Source organism: Pteropus vampyrus, unplaced genomic scaffold, assembly GCF_000151845.1.
Source record: "Pteropus vampyrus isolate Shadow unplaced genomic scaffold, Pvam_2.0 Scaffold5, whole genome shotgun sequence".
NCBI lineage: Eukaryota > Metazoa > Chordata > Mammalia > Chiroptera > Pteropodidae > Pteropus > Pteropus vampyrus.
Window position 1 is genome coordinate 1,554,902 of NW_011888786.1, and position 21,768 is coordinate 1,576,669.

Sequence of the window (21,768 nt, forward strand, 5' to 3'; positions counted from 1 at the left end):
TCCTTCCCTTGCTGAAAATTAGTCACTTGGCCACATGGAACAGCAAGACGGACCTGGGAATGTCGTCCCCGACTAGGCAGCAATGTGCCCAGCTACGACTCTTGTACTTATGGAACAAAAGAGGCTGATGGACAACTAGCAGTCTTTAGTGAAAATGCATTTTCTTATTTCTATTTTATAGAAGTATTTGAAACTGCTGTACAGCGATCTCATTTTCAGCAACTCCGACAGGAAAAAAATCAGACTTACATAAAAAATGTTAAAGAACTAGATTTATTTTAGAACTGAAATAAACCAGAGAGATCATTTTGCCATTAGACACGTCTCCAACAGATGTTATTTAGCTGACTGTTTGCTATCGGTCTCCCCGAGAAGAGCAGGGACTTTCCTCACTAGATCCCAGCATCTAAAAATAGTACCTCACTCGCGGGTGTAAAATACATCTCCGCTCAAAGAATAGAGAGATGAGACGGAAACATACCGAAACGTCATGGTTTTAAATTATTTCGTGAATGTATGTCCTCCTCTGCTTAGTTACCAAGAAAGGAAGGAAAAAATTTGAGGACCCGATTATAACGAGTTCCTTCCACGACTGTGCGTGAAGAGCATGAAGACCAGGTGCAGCCAGAGGCCAAGAGGACGGACAGGACCTGGACGGGCGCCCGAAGGCTCCTGGTGTTTGGGCTTCTACTCCAAAGGAGAAGCTAATGGGAGTCTGAACTATGCTGTGCCTTATTTTAAAACCAAAGTAATGTCTTGAACTTGACTCCCAGATGTGAAAAGCGTATGGGGTGACATTCAGAACATCTGTAAAATGCAAGTACTTTCATTTACTGAGAGATATTGAATGGTCTATGATCAATGCCCAGCCTTTTATTTTTTCCCCCCACAGACAAAAATCAAACATTTTGTTGCTGTTAAGACCAAAAGAATATTTCACATAGTCCTGTCACTTGTAAATGAGAAATAAATTCTTATTACAGAGTGGGAAATTCATTTTCCATCAAATATAACAGTAAACATTATCAAAATAAATGGTGACCTTTTTAAAAAAGATTACAAAATTGAATTTATTGAGTTTCACACAAGATGCACTTATAAAATTAGTACTAAATGCCATTTTAACAGAAGAAATGAACATCATTCAGAACTCCCAAAATATTCTGCAAAGGAAATGAACATCTTCTGAAATTGACAGCACAAGGACAGAGTGGTTCAAGCTGAATCGAAAGATACACCCTCATCACATTCCTGCTCTGATTAGGGCTCCGTTTGGCAAAGCAAAACTATCCCCATTCACCGTGGACACTGTTCTTTCGGTGGAGAAGATGTAAAAAAAAAAAAAATTCTAAAATGGGGCTTCATCGAAACATACATGAAGCAATTAAGTCTTTTCATTTTTAACTTAAGATACTTCACGGTCTCACAAGCGCATTTTTGTAATACAGTTTCATCTTTTATCCTATGTGAACATTAATTTTCAGATTCCTTTAGTTAATGCGAAACATTAAAATTCACTTTCGTAGTTCAAATAAACAGCCAGTGCATTATAGTTTGCTTTTGTTTCACCCAGGAAATAGACAAATCCCCTAAAATGTACCTCTGCATGTCACGTGCCCGCAATATCAGGACAGGAGCTGAGCTTTAAAATGAAAACATCAAAAGAAATAACAGTTACCAGTGACATCTGGACACTCTGAAATTAGATGTTGTAAAATTTTTATAAAAATGCAGAAAGGTTTCTCAAGATAAAATGTGATGGAAAATAACCTGTCCTATGATACAGGCCACAAACTAGTAATTAAGACGAAACAGAATCTTGATCTCAAACGAAACCAAAAAGCACCTTTTAACGGCTGTTCCCAACATCCATACACAAACGCCTTCCCATGCCCAGACAGCCACCGACACGCCACAAACACTCCATTTACTTTCTCTCTGCGCCCCCAGCTCAGGTACACCTGACAGTCACACCTCCCCACACAGGCACTCTCCCACAGGACACAGACCCTGCCCCGGGCACGGGCACGCCCCCTGGCACTCCAGACAGAAAGATAATGCGTTTTATAAGCCCAAGCAAGATGATGCTGCCCAAGCAAGATGATGCTGCCCAAGCCACTCAGAATTTTCACTTTAAAATCGTTACTTAAAAGCCTAGTTACAGACGACATCTTTGAATTTTGTACACTGACAATTCTTCAGCCTATTCAACACCAAATCCTTTTAACTGTAACAATTTCTGAAGCCATTAGTTTTAAAGTAAAACCAGTTAACTATACATTAAAGTTAACACTGCTCTGCTTTTTCGGTATAAAAAGGACCTTTTTGCCAGGAAATTTTTACTTTATCCACTGCAATTAAACAATACACAGCTTACATTTTACTTTAAAAGAGTAAACTGGAAAATTATGAAACATTTTCTCAAGGATGCATAACCTTCATTAATTAATATTTTTTAAATAGACAAACTGGCTTAGGGTGTTTCTTTTTCTATAAAATGCTACTATTACTCATCGTTTATTTAAGGTAGCCTTTTATTCTGATTAATTCAGATACATCTTCAAGGATAATTCCGGTGGTAAGAACATTTATCTTGACTTAAGTGTAATTATTTTTTTTAACGCTTTGGCAGATGAAGTAGAGTATGAAAACTGTTTGTGAAAACAGTATGAGACAGGAAGGTAAAGTCATGGTAGAAGCTTCACAGTTTTCCAGGTATGTATCCTCATACCCAAGAGACCTTGAGGCAGAAATCGATGTTCTGGAAGCACGAACTGACAGAGCAAAAGTGGTTCTGAGGTTGTCCCCGTCAGGCCCGGAAGTGACCGCTGCTTCTCCGAGCGGAAGGAAGTTCCCAGACAGTCAAGGCCGGAGGTCGCTGCTGTCCCGTGACCTGACCTTCAGCCAGACCACGTTACTGGAAGAAAGATATTAAGATTTGCTTTCCGTTAATAATTTAAGTTTTTAAATAAATATTTAAGTGCCACTTTTAGCATCTGTCTGTCCCGGTAGCACAGCCTGGCTGCCCCAGGCCTCGGCGCTCGGCACAGGGAGCCTCAGAATTCAGTCAATCCGGTTTCCGCAGATTGTGAACCTGTCTATCTCCAACAAATCTTTCTTTGAGGATCTGTGTTTTAATTCAGAGTTTTCTTGCGTTATGTCCTTCTCATCACCATCTGGAGTTGTCAAAAACTGATCGGAATTGCTCGTCACGAGTAAGGGTATGATGTTTTCCTTCTGATGGACAGGCTGGCTGGTAACTGAGGCAGACAGGTTTTCTTCTGTGGAAAAATAGATCCTTTAATTAGAAAAGGATTTCCTCGCAACTTATAATAAATACGAGCTCACCAACAAAGTGATACTGGAAGAAAGTGTAAACGACAACGGTGAAGCACGCTGTAAAAGCAGCCGTAACGTATGATGAAACTCAGAGGCGATGCCATTTGTTTAATCAAACTTTTATAGCAGGGCTATGACGTGGACCACATCACACAAGTAACGCCATTCCCCGATTTTGGAACGATCAGAACTCCTAAGGGCAAACCCCCTCCCACGCGACGAAGTCCTATATGGCGACTGCCAGACCGGAGGTACTGACGGGAGCTCCCACCGTCAGAGCTCAGGGCTGGTGGACGCTAACGCGTGGAGTTGCTGTTATGTGCGGTCACTTCAGCCAGACTGAGCGCTCAAAACCAAGGTAAACACAAACCAACAAACAAAACCCGAACGTTCACTCTGGGCCACTGGGGTCCTGAAGCCCGGCCTAGGGGACAGCTGGGCTGGGGCCTGGACCCACCGGACCCTGAATCAGACACTCGGTCTTTAGAGGAGCAGCATCAGTGAGGGAAAAAGGACACACCGCAGACCGTGCACGCGTAAAATGAGCGATCTGATGCGTGCCGACGCATGTACACGGCTGCCGAAACCGTGCCCACGATGGAGGCGACGGCACGCTCGCCGTCCTTGGCGACCCCTCCCTCCTGCCGCCCTGCCCCGGCTTCTGTCTTCAGCTGCTTTTCAAACACAATGGACGTGACGCTGTCTTGAGAGTCAGTCCCTCTTTTCGTCCTCCGATCGGGCCTGAGCTGCCTGACTTGACATACCTTCCTGAATGGCTTCTGGCATGTGGTCCCCTGACCCCCAAGACCCCAATACACGCTCGCTCATCTGAAGTGCACTTCTTAGACGAGGCTCGGGTGAGATGCAGTGTCCTAAAGGTTAATCTCCCATTAGCCTGGAGGCCCCTGCGAGCAAGTCTGACGCTTATTACTTTCTTAACGCTCTGAAGGAGCCTAGCATTCAGGATACGTAGGGACCCAGTGCCAACTTCCAGTTAGCTGGACCGTCAGCAACAGCACCTACGTGTTCTTTATAATGCAAAAACACTTCCAGTGATGACACGAGTTTTTATTTCCCTTTCCCCTGAGCGCGCCCTCCCTTCAGACGGCTCCGGCCAGCTGGTCTCCTCCCCTGGCCCTCGCCAGAGCCAGCCCCACTCCTGGAGCACGGAGCTGCCAGTTCTCTGAACGCCTCCTCAGGCCTCTGGGGCTTGGCTCGTGCTGGTCCCTTCCCTGAGGTGCCCTCTCCACCCATCTTCTGATCCCACTTTTTTGCAGCCTCCTAGATTCAGTTTGGGCCTCCCCGGTCCCTGCTGTCCCCCCACGCCCCAGCACTCTGCCTGGGACGCCCCTCCCAGGGAGGTGCTGGCTGCTCGTCCCTGGCTTCCCTTCCCGCAGCCCGCTCTGGTCTCCTCCGCAGCCCTCGCTCGCTGCCACCCGACACACACACGTTCAGGACTGGCTTTCTTCCTCTCTCCCTGACCACCTAGAATAAGCTCTGCCTTTTTTCACTGTCTATCCCCACGTGACAGGTGCTCACTGATCATCTATTGAACAATGAATGAATGTAAAAACCGCATTAGATCCGAACAGAAACATTAGAAATAACAACTAAGCAAAGTGAAATCAAATCTTGAAAGTATCTGCTAAACACTGACGCAACTGATTTTCTTTCACTAGGGAGTCAGTCAACTGACTCTTCAGAGAATGAAGCCGAGAAGCGCTGGGAAGACCCCAACCTACCTTGGGAGGGTTTGCGTTTGCTCTGCGACTTGCCGGACGGCTTGCCGGGCGCGCTGCTGGGGGGAGGGTCGAACAGCTTCTCCTCCATCTTGGCCCCCCTCACGTACTGGCACGACTTCCCCAGCAGCACGACGCTGTTGAGCACTTTCAGGGATATCAACCTAAAACCAGAAGGAGACAGCCAGCCGCTGCTGGGGCTCATCTCAGTCAGGAACAGGCCACCTGTACCCGGAGGGGCAGGGCGTGGTGAAGGGAGGTGGGGCCGGGGCCAGGGCCGGGGCCTCAGACACAAATGCAAAGCCTGACTTTCCTGAGGCTTCTTTATGGTGCCGGGAAATCTGTGATAAATTCCTTAGTTCTCACTATAAGAACTTATACCATTTAAAAGTTGTATCTTCTAACTAGTTAACATTTATTCTCTTCTTCTATCCAAATTATTTAACATTTATTCTCTTATGACAAAACAAACATATTTAGTAAATGCAGATGAACAAAGACATAAAATAACGTGTGATTCCACAGCCGGCTGCTCATCACGAGCACACCCGGCGTGTTGCCTTCGGCCGTCCGGCCCTGAGCACACACCCATCTGTGCTCTGCTGTTCTGAATGGGGTCTCCTTTTACAAGGCAATAGGGGACTGGAGTTCTGAGCCAGGGCACAGACTCGGGGGGCCAAGTGTGTGAGGTCAAACCCTGACTCCACTGCTCAGAAGCTGCGTGGACCTGAGTGAGTTTCTTAACCTGTCAATCAATACAGGAGAAGATTCTGGTAAGGTGCTCAGAACAGTGCTCAGTGCACAGAAATGTCACCCAATTCTGTTATTTTATCATCATCACTGTTGTTTTAAAAAACAATATATCATGAATATTTTTTCCCATCAGTTAACATTCTTCAGTGACATTATTTTAATAAACCTATAATATTTCACTGTATGGGTTATCATAAAACAAAGCCCCCCAAAGCCCTTAGTTTTTGAATAGATTATTTTGAATATTTTTTTAATTTAAAAATTTCTGATTAGGAAAACTTATATTAAATCTGTATTTCCTTAAAAGAATTTCTAGATAGTTACAATTTCAGAAGGGGGATTTCCAGGCCCAAAGGTACATAACACTTTTAGGTATTTGACACAAATCTGTCAAAAACTCTGGGGGAAAAAAACCCCAAACCTTCACATTGGAATCTCTTCACAATGGGGCCCTTAAATGACACGGTACCAAGGACATCCCTGCCGTCCTGCCGGTTTTCAGTGAGGGAAGCAGCAGGGGTGCTGGCTCTCACTCTGAGATGAAATCCTGGCAGTAACATTACAGGTCGGAGGGGGCACGGTGAGGAGGGGCCTGGCGGGCCGCGGTCACTGCCCCAGGCTCTTCACTCCCAGCAGCGCAGAACTGGGGCCCTGCCACCGGCACACACGCCCCCTACTATGCCCCGCACTCTGCCCCGCACTCTGCCCCCAGCCCCACCTATGCCGGAAACGCCTGACTCACACCTTCCGCTTCCTGGCAGGCCTAGGGGATGTCTACTGGGATTTCACACTTCCTAGATGCAAACCAGAACCCTGATTCCAACCGCAACCCTCCACAAATCAAAACAAAACCCATGAGTATATCTCACGGGCTCCCTCGGCTCAGCACGTGGCGCCCCATTACCCCAACTGCTGAGCCCCAAACTCTGTGATTCTACTCGTTCCCTCACACCTCACATCCAATCAATGCATCAGCGAGCGCATCCTGTCCAGCTCCACTTTCAAAACTTACACGCGGCTGACAAATCCTCACCGCCCGCTGCTGCCCCTCCGATTCCAGCCACAGTCACCTTGCCTGCAACGGCCGTGACACTTCCAGGCCTGGCTTTTGCTTCTCTGCTCGCCACACTCCAGTCCATTCTCTGCACAGCAGCCAGGGTGGGCCTGGCAGGGAGCCAGAGGATCTAGCTTTCTTCTGCTCGGAACCTTCTGGGGGTTCACCTTCCCTCTGGGCTGGAGCCTGGCCCCCCAACCCCCACAGACAGGTCCCCGCCCACACACTCCACCTGGACCTCTGTGCTCCAGCCACCCCGATGCCCCACTGGTCCTCGCATAGGGCCTGTCCCGGGGCCCCCTGCCGAGCCCGCTCTCTGCCCAGGCACCTGCATGGCTTTCTCCCTTGCTCCGTGCCGTCTCCACTGAAATGTCAGCTCACCAGAGAGGCCCTGCCGCCTGCTCTGAGGCCACCGCTTCCGTCACTCTGTCTCCCTACACCTGACGCTTCCTACCAACTGTCACGTTCTAGCGATTTGTTTTTCTGGTTATTGTCTGTTTTCCCATTAGAATTTGAGTGACACAAGGCAGGTACTTGTCTCCTTTTCAGCTGGTCCCTAGACCGGCACTGGAGCGGCCCCTGGCTCTGGGCCGTGCCCACTGAGGAGGGTGAAATTAGCTGCAGCACCTGAACTCGGCACGGAAGGCGTGGGAAGCGTACTCCCGACTCATGGTGCTCGGTGCCGACAAGCAGAAGTGACTGTTCCTGCCACAGAAACTTCCGGAGAACCTGTCACATGCCAGGCAACAGGCAGAGAGCAATGCAGGAAACATACTCAAAATGGGAAAGCGGGTGAACACAGGCGTCTCTGATGTCGAGGGGGAGGTGCCGCGTGACTCCACAGCCGAAGTTACTACCGCCGCGTTTACGCTCTCCCCACTTCCCCGCTCTGGAGATACTCAGTCCTGACATCGCACAGACCTCGCTCCGGGCCTAACCCCTCAGGCACGACCGAAGCCAGGGTGGGGACAGGGTCCCTTTTTTCTTTTTAAGTAAATACATCTAAAGCTGGGCTGGGCTACTTTATCATAAATTCACTTCTTAAGAAAACTAACAACAGCAAAATCACCATTTCATAGTTATTTTCTGACCATTTCTCTCCCCCGACCAGAGACTAAGCTTCATGAGACCAACGAAGGTGCAGATAAAAGTTCAGCAGCCACAGGCAGAGCTCTCCATTTCTACGTCTTCTGCGGGTTTTATGTCACGGGCCTGCAGTATGCTAAACCGTCAATGTGCCGACACAGCAGCAATTCAGAAGTTTCTGAACACAGGAAATTATCTGAACGTAATGGCAGATCTTATTTTATAAAAGAAAATATAGGTGAAGCTTTAATCCTAAGCAAAAAAGGGCTCGAAGTAAACAATTTCACTAAAGATTAAAATAAAATCTAAAGTGCGATTGACAGCACCGAAGAGCGGAGTGCTCAACTGGACGGAGCTGAGCTGAGTCACGCACACGCTTGGAGGTAGCTGACGAGGGGGCCCCAGGGACGGTCTGAGCGGTGCGGTGTGACGTGGCTGCTATTAATGCCCATTACATCTTGCATTTATGCTCTACCGTATAACCAAAAACATAGTCAAGAATAGTTCATCTTACCCAAAATAGAAGAGTATGACGCAGGCATATGACAGGATTCCTTGTACTTTAATTGAGCTTGTTACAACTCTGATGAGCTACCAGAAACAAACCAAAACAACAAAACACACAACCACAGAGTTATTAGTTAATATTTAAATCAAGTTCTCTATGCTGATTTTAACACTTTGGGCACACATCTGTGGCCTCTGTCTGATCCAAGTAAGCAGTTCTAGATTGGCTGATTCGTACTGAACTGTGGCAGCTTATGAAGCTTTTTGTGGTAGATGTGGATTATTTGGGTCAATCTAGGATGTTAATGCTGGCAGCTGAGGTCAGACACTACACACCTAGCTCATGAATCACGTTTACGTGTACCTAATGGAGATGCAAATCAGCTGATTTAGAAAATAAAGAATTATTCTGGAAATACAAACTCTTTCATCGTGCTACATGTGTCCCTACCAGAGCTAGAACCATTTAGCGGGCATTGCCCTTATTCCTGCTTTTATCGTCCTTTGTTCCTCGATTCTTTTTAAGAACCCCCAGGGACCCTCAGAGAGCACAGAGAAAAGAAAATCTTAAGAGGTTTGTACTATATGAACAAAACTAAATACTACTACAAAATCAATTATGTACTGATCGGAAATTTTGTCTCTTTTGGACAGTTATGGTTAAATACTTATATTCTTTCTTATCTCACAGAAATATAGCAGTAAAAGCATTATCCTTGGAAGTTTGCGAAATAAATCTGGTGGGATCTGTCACCAGAAAATATTTATATATTATAGCTTCAGCTTAATAATGTGCCCATATACAGGTATCCCCCACTTTTCGGAAGTTCGCTTCTACTAAAAAAGGTGAAACGCGAAAATAGCGTCCAGCGCCTGATTTGCAGCAGGCATTACAGAGGCAGCTCACGCCCTAAGCAGCAAGAGTGGCCGAGCCGACCTCCCAGCCTGGGCACCGCACTCGGCATCTCGGCCTCAAGCCACCACCGTGCCTGAGCTGGGAACCGTGCCTGTGGGCCTTTGTGCTTTGTCCTGATTTACTCTGTGCATCTGTTAGCCAGACTGTGTCCTGTGGTATCGGAAAAGCCTAAGACAACTCAAAGGTTGTCGTTTAGTGTAAAACTGGGTGTAATTAAGCATTTTGATTGTGGTGAACGAAGTAAAGACAGATAAATTAACAGTAACTGCTTCTTCGACTTATACCATCACAGCATATGAGGTTTCACAGAAACGCTCTCCATTCTGATAGCGGGGGGAACCTATATTAGGGGCTACGGTATCTGCTACGTGGAAATGGAAAATCAGGGAAAATGACTGACCTTATCTAGGAATGTTATCAGATGGAAGAGTTCTTTAGGGTCTCTTAAATAAACATGAGATACATTTTAAACAATATTTCTTTAGATGCTGCTAATGAAGAACAATTAGGAGGCGACAGAGGGAATAATGGACTGTCACGTGTCAAATAACGTGTCACTGTGAGAAAACGCTCACGGAGTCCTCATCATTTCCCCACTGTACAACGCCTTCCCGTTACACAAACAGTTCTGATGGAAACCAACATGGCACTAGGGTTTTATCTGCTAACGTGAAAGGCCAGCCGATGATCACGTTTAAGGCGTCAGTGACTTCATTTTTATCTGGTATATTATTAGGTAACTTTAAGATACACACATCCAAAGCCTAATTTCCATGAGACCCTAATACACGATTTCTTTTACTCTTTTTGTACATGAATTCATTTTAAGGTGTAAGGTAACATTTAGAAGTAAGCAATGACATTCTTGGGCCTTAATTAAAGAATTAATTACTGAGGCCTCAGTATACTCCTCAAAGCTCCTAGGTGTTTGCCAAAGCTATGGCGTCACTTTGGAGCTGTGTGAGAAAAGCAAAAAAAAAAATAAAAACAACCCACTAGATCACTGCATGACTATATATTCCTTTAGAAAATACAGGAGGTTTTCCACAAGTGTTTTGTTAATTAATTAAGCTTAAATCTTTTGGTATAATAATCATAAAAATTCATTTAAAGAAAATCTTTAAATGTTAAATTAAAAAATTCATACTAATCATAAATAGAGTTTTCTGGCAAATAAGTTACTAGACATTTATTATTTGGCAAAGCAGGGCCACATTTAAATCCAATCATCTAACCGATCCTTTTAAACAACAATCAGGCTATGTAGGTTTATCCTCACACTGTATGATGTGTATCATGATTCCAGTTGTAGAAAACAAACGAAGAAAAAGTCAATGTTCTATTTTATCAATCTCTTAAACCTTAAATAAACAATTATTTTACTCTTTAGAATCTTCCATTTAAAATTCTAGGAGTTCCTTTTCCCAAGCAAAAGAAAGCTACATTATATAATAAACTACTAATATAACTGAAAACATTTAGGATGTGGTTATCTGGGGAGTCACACTGAAATTTAAATAACATTAAATCTATTAATCATCTACCCTCAAAAAAAGTCAGGCAAGCTGGTCTGAAATACAGTCGGTTCGACTGATGACTCCTTTATCCGCCTCTTGGTTGACTTCCACGAGGCTTGGCTTGAGGGAGCAGCACTCTGGATGACCTCTGGCACAGAGAGGGCTGCGTCTGTGCAGATGTGAGAACAGGCAGCCAGTACGGAATATAATCGCATGCAAGTGCAGCCAGCAAGCCCTCTCAATGAACACTAGTACAGCCCGACACGGCTAGTAACTGCTTACAAGGCTCTTCTGAGCGAGTCACTAAGAATTTAAAAGTTGATGACTTTGTTTTTAGTTGATTTAGTAAATTTCGGTGCTATTATTTAAAATACATATGTATATGTTTCCTGAAGCGGAGAAATTTTCATTGTAAAACCTTTGCAAAATGAATACAGAATATTTCTTCATTTGAGCATATGATAATTTTTTTAACCTACTTCATGTTTCCAAATTTTTACTACTATAAATGTCACTGTAATGTATAACCTGGCCTATAAATCTTCATGTGCCTCTTATAACTATTTCTTCAGGATAAATTCCTAAAACTAAAATTGCTCCATAATACTATCATACTGCCTGTTAGAACTACATCAACTTATACTTGTACCAATGTCTGTTACAGTGCTCACGGCAATGTTTACTGCCAGGTATTTCCATTAAAAAAAAATCTCTGCTAAATGAATAAGCAAAAGAGTATCCTCATTATTAGACAAGCCGTTACATAAAAAGTTCCTTAATATCACTTATCTATTGGATGGCTCAGATTCCAAAAGGATAATGCCATAATTTAAAACAAAATTTCCTTCCAAGTCATTTACTTTTCATTTTTATGTCAAGTCCTTCTGAAACAAACTTACTGATAATCCATTTATTAAGATTCTATAATGATGGCTATCGAATCATTAAAAAAAGCAGCAAGTACGGACTTACTAAAACAGCTAGTGGGAGAGGGATGAAGCCCATCCTCCGTGCCACAGAGTCACTGTAATCGGTATAGGCCTAGACAGGGGAAGCAGAAAAAGATTTATGGGATTTAAACGGCATTTATAATAGTACTATTCACTCGTCATCAGCATACCTTCTAAAGAGGTGAGGTCTGGAGCAAGAATAGAGCCTGGCACCCTATTACGTCATTCAGTAAAATGATGTGGAAACCTAAATAGTCATAAGAAGTTTTAAACAAAGTTGTGTAACTGTTACAATGACGTAAAAATTATACCCTATTTAGGTAAGTATTAGTATTATTTTTATTAATTTTTAAACATTTAGTGTCAAGAACAGAGATAAGTATGAAGTTTATGTAGCTTTCCCTTAAATAATACTCTGTCCTAAATTAAACCACCGTCAGTTAATTTCAGATTATGCCTTTGATGTAATGCTCACATTTTTCTGCCGACTGCTAACGAGGTCAAAAGCAAGGCTGGCTCTGTATTCACTGTAGACCTAAAAACAAATAAGAATGCAATATTAAGTAATATAGTGCAAATAAATAATGTGGAAAGACTTATACTTTGTAGATGAAAATGTTTAACAATTAACCAGAGAAAGGTCTGAATACCCAAGCAGACATGTGGGTGGTGTTTCTCTGTTTTCCTGCAACAGGGTAAAACAGCCTCAATTCCCTCACATGTGATGTTCACAGGACTTTTAAAGGTGTCTCTTCAAAGAGAAATAAATACTCAATGATTATAATCCTGAAAGTTTAGAATTTTGGAAACAGTGGCTATTTTAAGTAGTGTAATATATATATATAAAATAATTTTGAAGTTTTACATTAAATGAACAGTTTAAAATTATCACTGTATATCTAATCATGATGCCTTAGAAAAACTGGATGTTGAGTAAGAATATAAAACTGAGTTAGAGAAAACGGCAAACTGTCATTTTCACTAAAAACAGCACTAGGTACGTGAATCGTGCATATGAATTTTGACTTCAAATGCAGATTAAATTATGCCATACAAAGGAATCATTCTGCATTGAGGAAGCCAAGAGACTAAATGGTGAAATTAGTTTATCAGTGCTTTACAAAAAAGTGTAGAATTATAATTTATTCAAGTATATTAAAGCATTCAGAAATTCATAATCATCATATTGTAGCAGTTGAACCTGCTTTTGATTTTAAATCAGTAGAAGAGCAAGACAAAGCAAAACCCAAATAAAATCTAGAAAACTGCTGAAATTACTGTTCTGATGAAGGAATGAGGAATGTACTAGAAAACTCGCTTACATCTCACACGCGAGCCTGTAGTCATGTGTCTATTTCTGGAAATTCTACAGAATGTGTGCTTATAATATAAAACAAATTTCTCAGTTTCATCAAACTCTCACCAGAAAAAATAAAGCTCCTGTCTTCTAAAACTTATCAAACCTCTTCATAATCTCAGAGAAAAATCAAATTTTAACTTTATAGTACTTAAACATCTAGCCAGAGAGAAAAGTTTTGATAGTCTGTTTTAAATAGAAACAATGTGATTTTTAAAAGTTTACATAAACAGATGATGACAGCATTAACAATTTATACGAATTTTGAGTTAGTGCAACTCTGACCTCAACTACTAGTCAAATCTATACCTCCACCCAAAAGTGTGGACCCAGAACTGTTTAATAATGAAATATTATACTTCCAGTAGTGTAATAATTTTTAGAAATTTAGAATTATAATTCTAACTTTAAAGAAGTAGTACTCTTTTATTACCTTCATAAATGCAATAAGCCTAAACTTGTTACTCTACAGATTTATAACATTAAGTATCGTAAGTCAACATCAAACACTGAATTGCTTTTAATACATACATCTGCAGTAATGTCATTGAACTTGGTGATAAAGGCATGTTTTACAATATCCACAGCAATTTCTGATGCGATCACCATACAAACATCTGGAAATAACACCCAGAGATGATCTATAAAGTATGGGAAAAGAGAGACAATTAAATCACTTAATAGAAACAGAATTCATAATACCACAGGGTACCACAGAACTCTGAAATCCACAAGGCAAGACTATAACATTTGCAGTAAATGATAATAGAGAACGAGCATTCAATTAATTATCAAAGGAGACATATTTTACCAAGTTAAAGGATAATTCATTCTACAAATATTTATCCTCTATTTTCTCTGTGACACGCTCTATTTGAGGGGAAGACACAGAGGTGGACAGTGCCTCTCTTCCTGGAGCCAACATGGGACTCCAGGTGGAATGACTAATGAAGCAGGGTTGTTAGAAAAATCCTTGAACTCTACAGCTGCCTCAGTGTGACAGTAAATAGTAGTAGGGAAACTGCTTAAGTCATCTGAACATTTTTTTCTCTCTTTGATCACTACAGTAAAGATACATTTATTTCCATCATACAGATGTAATCTGTCAAATTTGCTCACCTGTACATTTTATTAAAACGTCAGTGCAGTACCAAATGCCTGATAAAAAACGCAAACGGATAACCTCCTAAGACCTTGGAGAAGGATATGTGGACGACGACCTATGGCAGCTCAGGACCTGGGGTGGGAAACTGCAGCTGGGGCTGGACACCTGACAACGCAGTTTTCGTGAGTGTGACATCAGGTTGAGGTTTTGGGAATAAGGGAACCACTTTGAACATAAGCTCTGCCCCTAACTGGCTATATGACCTTGAGCAAGTTTCTTAATGATCTAAGTTCCAGTTTTCTTATCTACAAAAGTATCTATACTTCACCATTATGAGAATTAAATAAGATAATGATGTAAAATGTATAGCCTGGCACACAAAAGATGTGCCTGGCACACAAAAGAGCTGGTACTATTTTTGTTATTCATAATTTTGGGAATTTAGGACAAGCATCCATAAACGGTACTTTAATTTAAAAAAAAAAAAGGTTAAAATAAAAAAACTAAAAAAAATAAAAGAATAAAAAATTCACCAACAAGAAATGTTCCTTTTACCTTACTCCACCACGATAATGATAACAAATACTTAAGATAACCTGTTTAAAGCCAAGTAAGTACCAATGAGAGTAAGCCTTCAAACACCCAGTTGTCAGCAGGCTTAGGGAACAGTGTCCTTTGGGACAACAACTCTGCTTCAGAATTACTGATCCCATGTGGGCCCCTCTGGGACCAGCCACGACTCTGCCTCCCGTGGCCACCCTGTTACCTGACGGAGTTATACACCGCGAACCCAAGACCACAGAGCACCTGGGTGGTGTGGAGCAGGGACTTTGCCTCCACAGGTCACGCAGCTATTGGGTGTATTCAGATCAGAACTCAAGCCACTGGAAGGTACACCATTTATTTTATGGTTTCTACAAGAAAGTAACTTCTGGAAATATATTTCTCAAGAATATTTCGTACCTCTCATTTTATACCTACATCTGATTTTTCACAAGTACTTAAAAACTAGCAACAAAATAAATTAACGAGAAGTTATTAAATGCTGATGACATGCATGGCGTGGGGGTAACAAATAAAATGCAAAACGTGATCTCGTTTCTTAAGGACAAAGTTGTACACAAATGTGACTTGAGGTGCCTGAGCTCGATGGTTCCCCGCAAGCTCCCTTCAGCATTGCCACACCGGGCTGCACTCGCCTGGGAATTCCCTCTAGAAGCCTATGGCTCCTAACGTGACCCAGCACCTCCCTCCCGTGCCACATGGCACACACGCCCAGTGACGGCCGGCCACCCAACGGTGAAGTCATGGAACAGTGACAACTTCCTGTCAGCCCTAATGCAGAGACGTAGACACGTAACCACTTACTGCTTTATATTATATTTCTGGAATTTACCCTTATTTAGAATGATAATTAACAGGCAGTGAATAAGCAAAAGAGCAATGTTGGGAAAGAGCGAAAGTTCTGGTGAACCCCTAAAATGAAAAAGAATCAGGCTGTATTTCGGGAAGCACAGCCTTCCACAGTTAAAAGACACAGAGGCGCAGAAGCTGCCGCGCTAAGCCACGTCTGCTTGCCTAGAGTACACAGCGCTAGGGACACTGTGGTTCGTGGGATGTGATGGGCACACCGTGTGACATCCTGCCGCACCACAGGAGATACACTCGATCCGTTCTACGGACATGGGTTTTTCTAACACGCGAAGAGTGGAATGGCTAGAAGGCTTTAAAGTTTCCTGCAATAATCATTTTATTCCATGTAGAAGAATGATTTTTGGTTCAAAAGTAAAATCAGAGGCCACTGTATTTGTTAAAAGTTACTTACCTGGATTCCAAGAAAACTGTTCCATATTTCTCAGACACACTATTAGCAAAAGCACATAATTTGTGAATCGTTCCTTAATATCTGAAAAAAATTAACATATAAATACTATAGTGCGTATAAATAATGTAGTGCATATATAAAACAATTTTCTTTTAGTCAGAACATGATAAAACTATTATGTTATGCACAAAAGTCTGTAAAATAATACACTATTTCATATACAGAATGGCGCTACATTTTTAAGACATTTCTTTTGCTGACATAAATTCTAGTTTGGAAATTACAGTTTTCTACAAACTTCAAAAAATATTCAAAACTTCAGTCTGCTCAGATTGAGTCAGAGTCTCCCGATGGTCTTTAGGGATATATGACAACTGTCTTCATTTTATAGAAGAAGGAAAAATAGAAGCAGAGAGTAAAATACATAATAATACAAAACCCCTGTATTCCAGACTATTTTCAATCTGGTAAACACTAAGTGCGTAAGCACCGACCTGATGAATCCTTTACTTAAGGGAGTGTTAGTAAAATAGCATAGGGGAGAAAAAACAATCCCCACAATAGGTTTCATAATTATATTTTTATCATAAGTTAGTAAGGACTCTCAGCCTACTCTGAATGAATCGAGAAAGGAAACAGAATAAGTGTGTTCCTGCAGGGAGCCTGGCACATCGGGGTGTGTGTGAGCAGCGCTGGGGGCTGGGGCCAGAAGCCATCACATACAGGAAGTCATCCCACAGCCTGTGCGTGCTCTGCTATTGTTTCCCACCTTGCCCTCCCACTGTGGGAACCCCTAGGGCCCTCTGCAAGTTCCATTTCACCTTTAAGCCCTTCTCAAATTGTCTTGGCTTCTCTTTTCTTATTCCCACCTTTCCCTGTTACTCTACAGCAAATGACTTGGGCTTTCACTGGACAGCTAAACCGTGGTCTGTTAGCGAGCTGGCGTCTTCCACGTGTCTTCCCTAAACCCCTACACTCTTTCCAGTCAGATGCAGTGCTTTCTTTTTCAGGGTGGCTCAGCTCTCAGCCCTTCTTCATGAGGGGTCTGAGCTGTCACAACGCTGCTCTCAGTAGCTTAGTGACCTTGGCAAAGTCAAATTACTTTCTGTGTGTTTTAGTTTCCACATCTACAAAATGGAATAATATCATCTGCTACACAGAAATTTCTGGATTCATGAGAAGTTTTGGAAAGTACAGTAAGGTACTATACAAATGTTTGCAATTTTTTATTATGTTAAACATTCTGAGAATGCAATATAACCAGGATTAACCAGGATGATATGCAAACTCAGTCAAGATGTTGAGAGAGTAAGAGAAAGCACAGCTTAAGCCAAACAGAGCCCCACAGAAAATGTGACAATCGAGTTTCAGAATACATTGCGAAATAATACCGCACAAAGCTGCAGGTAGAATCTAACTGTACGTACCGCTATTAGACATTTGAAAAAGATTGTTCTTTTCAAACTTCTTGAAAACACTTCCTTTAATTTCAACAAACTGAAATAGTAAACAGAAATAGAATCTATCAACGTTTGCTTTTAAAAATGAACATAGTACATATAAAATTACCTGAAGAATAAATAACATTTAGAAAAAATAATTTATCCCATCCAGAATTACTGCTGTTAAAGTGCCCGTATAATCTCAAAAATGTACAATAAAAATCTCATACTTACATTATTAGACATCATGATAGTAAGCAGTGACTTGTTGTGTGAATTAAAAGCTACATTGAGAGTTGTTGCTTGAACCATTATAAGAATTGCATGCAAAACTAGCAGTAAGTGATGTCAAGGAAAAAAACTTAAGTCTGTTTTCATATTATTATATTGACAGATAATACTACAGATAATACAATTTTCAAAATGAATAACAGAAAAAAGATAACTGTTTTCTAAATCAAGTCTTACGTATTTTATTATCTTTGTAATTTCTCTATTGCCTTAGTGGATATAAATTTGACAGGATCAAGATGCACACTACCTGTATGAAACAAACAAAGCAGAAATAAACCTCTGTGCATCCATCTACTTAGACGGTGAATCTTGAAACACGACCAATTTGGTCTTCCTAGGTCTTTGGCATTTCTGGCATTTGGCACAATACTTGGGAAACAGGCCCTTAAAATTTTTGTTAAATAAACTGAATAAGTTATGGTATATATTGAAAGAAGACACTTATCAATATACATTCTGAATTAATATAATTTGCTTTCTAAAATGAAAATGAATACCAAGTAAAAGTTCATCCGGAAGTGATCTTCTATAGCTCTTTAGGGGATGGGGAATATGAAACAATAAGAAATGTCTGATAAACGTCATTTTTTAAGATGACACAGTTACAGAATTATATTCATATTCCATACAGAACGGCTTATTTAAATCAGAACAGTAACTGTTTTATTCCATTATACTTGGAATAAGCTTTTACTCTCACAGAAATCTTCCCACTTAGACCCTTAACTTTCCAAGTATTAAGCCAATTCTTTTAAATATCACTATTTCAGAGACAGTATGAAAAAAATCACATGACACATTCCTGTGAATGAGTTCTGACCCATGTGGAACTTCAGTGTAGGTATGCATGCGTGCGTAACTATAAATGAATGGTACACACACATGTATTACATATAATATATACTTATGTATATTAACATATATATATACATATATAAAAAACAAAGTCTTTACTCTCTAAAAGAAACGCTTTAAGGTGGGGGTACAAGAGGAGAATTAAACCTCCCAAATTCCTCCAATTTTAAATTTTACTTCTATATGCACTGTATATAGAAGAAGAATAATTCATGGGCTTACAGATACCTTGAAAAACATTCCTATGTAAGTATAAAACAGTTACATAAATCCATATCAATGTGACGTATGTATAAACACTGTCCTTTCAATCAAAAATCCTTCCACATCGTCGGTTACACTGAGCACAGAACGGTTTTTCTTAGCAGTTCAAAGGAACATGTATAAACGAGGCTCCTTAAATTGCTTCGCGATTACCGTTACAACTCATTTCCCAAAGGGAAGCAGACATTTCGCTTTTGTGTCCAGGACACACGCGCACACACATCTTTAAATGTGAGAGACAGCGAACCGCATGAGATGCTGTGGAACGTGCACTGACTGCCGGATTTTCCGTTAAGACTGAAAGGATACAGACGTAGAGGACGGCCATGAGGAAGTGAGGGATCACCCCGATGTGGGCTCTTTTTCTTTCTTTAGGCTCCGTTGCTGTCCAGTAGAGAGCGTCTAATATATCTTGACCAAATGATGAAAAGAGACGATCTGCTACCTAAAGAGAAAAATTATTGGAAAGGTGTTTTTTAATATTCCATTTAAATATGTTACTAAAATTCAGAAGCGACTCGAATGCTAGAGATCTGACTTTTTAAATCCCTGGAAAGTAAGCTCAAAGCAGGGTCTTGGTTTACCTATTCACTGATGTGTCTTTATTCCCTGACACAGTGAGTGCTCAAATTCTCGTTTTATTTGATGAGTCTTTGTCTAATTAGCTATATTTGTAACAAGAAGAGTCTTACGTGCTGGCGAAAATAAAAGGGAGAAGACACATCAAAATCATCGTCCCTCTGGTTTTAACTCTCTAAATTCAAATTCAGGATTTAAACTTAAATTCTTTACAACAACTATATCATTTGACTCACTGTATTCATAGCACTGTAAACAGCAGGAGCTGTAACTTGTTTGAGGTTTATTATATAGAATACGATGTGCAGAGTTACTTCCTAAAGACATTTTCAGGTACTGATCTCCGCAAATAGAGTTTGATAAATAAAGAGAAGCCCATAAAAAAGGAGGAGGAGGCCATATCACTGTGGGTCCAGCCTCAACGGCACACGCGCAGGAGAAGGCCGTCCCGGGCGCTCTGTCTCCCGTGGCGCCCACAGTCTCTGCTCTTTCTCATCACGGCGTGTACCGTTTCCTAACATCTCCCACCTGCAGGATACAAGCTCCGTGAGACCAGGCTTTGTTCACCTCTGCATGCTCAGGTCTCAGACAGTGCGTGGCACACAAGAAATGTGAGTTCGAGGTCTGCTGAGAGGAGGCGGTGACCGCACAGGAGCTCGGCCCCATGCCTGGCGCTGCGCTAAGCCCTCTCCATGGGCTGTCTGACTCAATCCTCACAATTCCCCTTGAATCTGCACTTTACAGACGAGAAGTTGAAGATCAGAGACATCTGATGACCAGCGCCGTGTGCGGGGTAACCAGGACTGGAGGCGGTTCCTCTCTGGACCAGAGCCTGGGCACATCTTGGCTGCTATCCTTAAACCACATCGTCAGAGTGAGTCCACAATGTAAGTATTAATACCATTTGATCCTTTGATCAGCAGTTCATAACCCTTTTTCTTGACCTATTTCCTAATAATAGTAATAATACCACTTTGTAGAGGGCTTTGCAAATCAGGAGGCATCCAGGTCCAGTTTGGGAGTAGGGAGAAGCCCTTGTCACCTATAACAGCCCAGAGCGAAGGCAGGGCACTGGCACCAAGAGCCACCTGACCAGCAGAAGGAGAGGAGATGGCCAGGCCCCTCTCTCTGAGACAGGGAGGGGAGAGCAGGATGGCCTGCTGCTTCACAAACTTCACCCACAGCCACCGTCCGCATCCTACCTGAGGGGGCAGAGCAAACGCACGGCATCGAGCCTAGAACAGGGAAGCTGGGGGCGGTTTGAAATCACCTCAGTCAGTGAATTTAGGAATAACCAAGACGTGATGGGAGGCTCTCGTGGACCACAAGAGTGCAGCCTCCAGCAGAAAGGCCAGCAGCCCCCACATCGCCCTATCTGTGTACTCATCAGGAGAAATTCCTTCTTGGCTAATTTAAGATAGGCGGTCCTTACTTATGCTCCTTTAAAGTAGTATTAAAAAATGCAATTTGAATCTCAAAAATTTATTATATAATGTAGGGTAGCTTACTATTTGAAAAACTTAAGATTCTTCTTATAAAGAAAACATTGTTTTGCTTTGCTAATATATATAAATACAGATTTTCACATCCTGACTTTTTTAAAGTGAGATATATTAAAACTGTAAATACTTGGAGAAATTAGGAAACATTTTTACTTGCTCTCTATAAAAATGTCAAAGCAATTTAAAATATAAATTATAGCAAACATATATATAATTCTAACATTTTCTTCATAATTTTTAACGTTCTAACAAAAAGTAGACATGGGTTTCCAATGAGTTTGCAAAGCAAACTTCTCTACCAATTGACAATTCACATGCATTCTCAAGGGCACTGATGCCTCGGTAGCAGGAACCCTTCTTCCCTACTTGAAGACCGTGCCCTGACCTGCTACCCTGAGTGTCCAGGACCAGCAGCACAGGCACCAGGTCGTTAGAAAGCCCAGACCTACTATACCAGAATCTGCATTAACAAGGTCCCCACGTGACTGGGCAGACACAGAAGGCCGGAAGCACCCTGACTAGAGCTGGCAGGAAAGCACTCTGCACAGCAAGCCCGTGCGGGTGGGGGCTGGACTGAGCGGGCAGGTACAGGGGGGTCCTGCTCACCTCCAGCATGTTGTAGATGATGTAGAGCTTGATGACTGACTGCCCCCTGATCAGGTGATACATCATGGAGTAGTCGAC

General features: G+C 42.0%; 1 protein-coding gene across 4 annotated transcripts in view; it reads right to left on the bottom strand.

Annotated features, from left to right (window-relative positions):
* Positions 1 to 853: 853 nt before the first annotated feature.
* The window catches only part of TAPT1 (transmembrane anterior posterior transformation 1), a 48,292-nt gene continuing 27,377 nt past the window's right edge, over positions 854 to 21,768 (bottom strand). For 3 of the 4 annotated variants that reach the window (XM_011364922.2, XM_023534035.1, XM_011364912.2), the window contains 11 exons: positions 21,691 to 21,768; positions 19,313 to 19,448; positions 17,825 to 17,922; positions 17,576 to 17,645; positions 16,149 to 16,229; positions 13,750 to 13,859; positions 12,337 to 12,396; positions 11,884 to 11,952; positions 8,486 to 8,562; positions 5,082 to 5,242; positions 854 to 3,281 (listed from right to left, as the gene is read on the bottom strand). The exon at positions 21,691 to 21,768 is cut by the window's right edge and continues 1 nt beyond it. In XM_011364922.2, the coding sequence (XP_011363224.1) occupies positions 3,064 to 3,281; positions 5,082 to 5,242; positions 8,486 to 8,562; positions 11,884 to 11,952; positions 12,337 to 12,396; positions 13,750 to 13,859; positions 16,149 to 16,229; positions 17,576 to 17,645; positions 17,825 to 17,922; positions 19,313 to 19,448; positions 21,691 to 21,768 (1,158 nt within the window). In that variant the 3' untranslated portion in view covers positions 854 to 3,063. The remainder of the gene's footprint in view (positions 3,282 to 5,081; positions 5,243 to 8,485; positions 8,563 to 11,883; positions 11,953 to 12,336; positions 12,397 to 13,749; positions 13,860 to 16,148; positions 16,230 to 17,575; positions 17,646 to 17,824; positions 17,923 to 19,312; positions 19,449 to 21,690) is intronic. The other variant, XM_023534036.1, reaches the window with a different exon arrangement.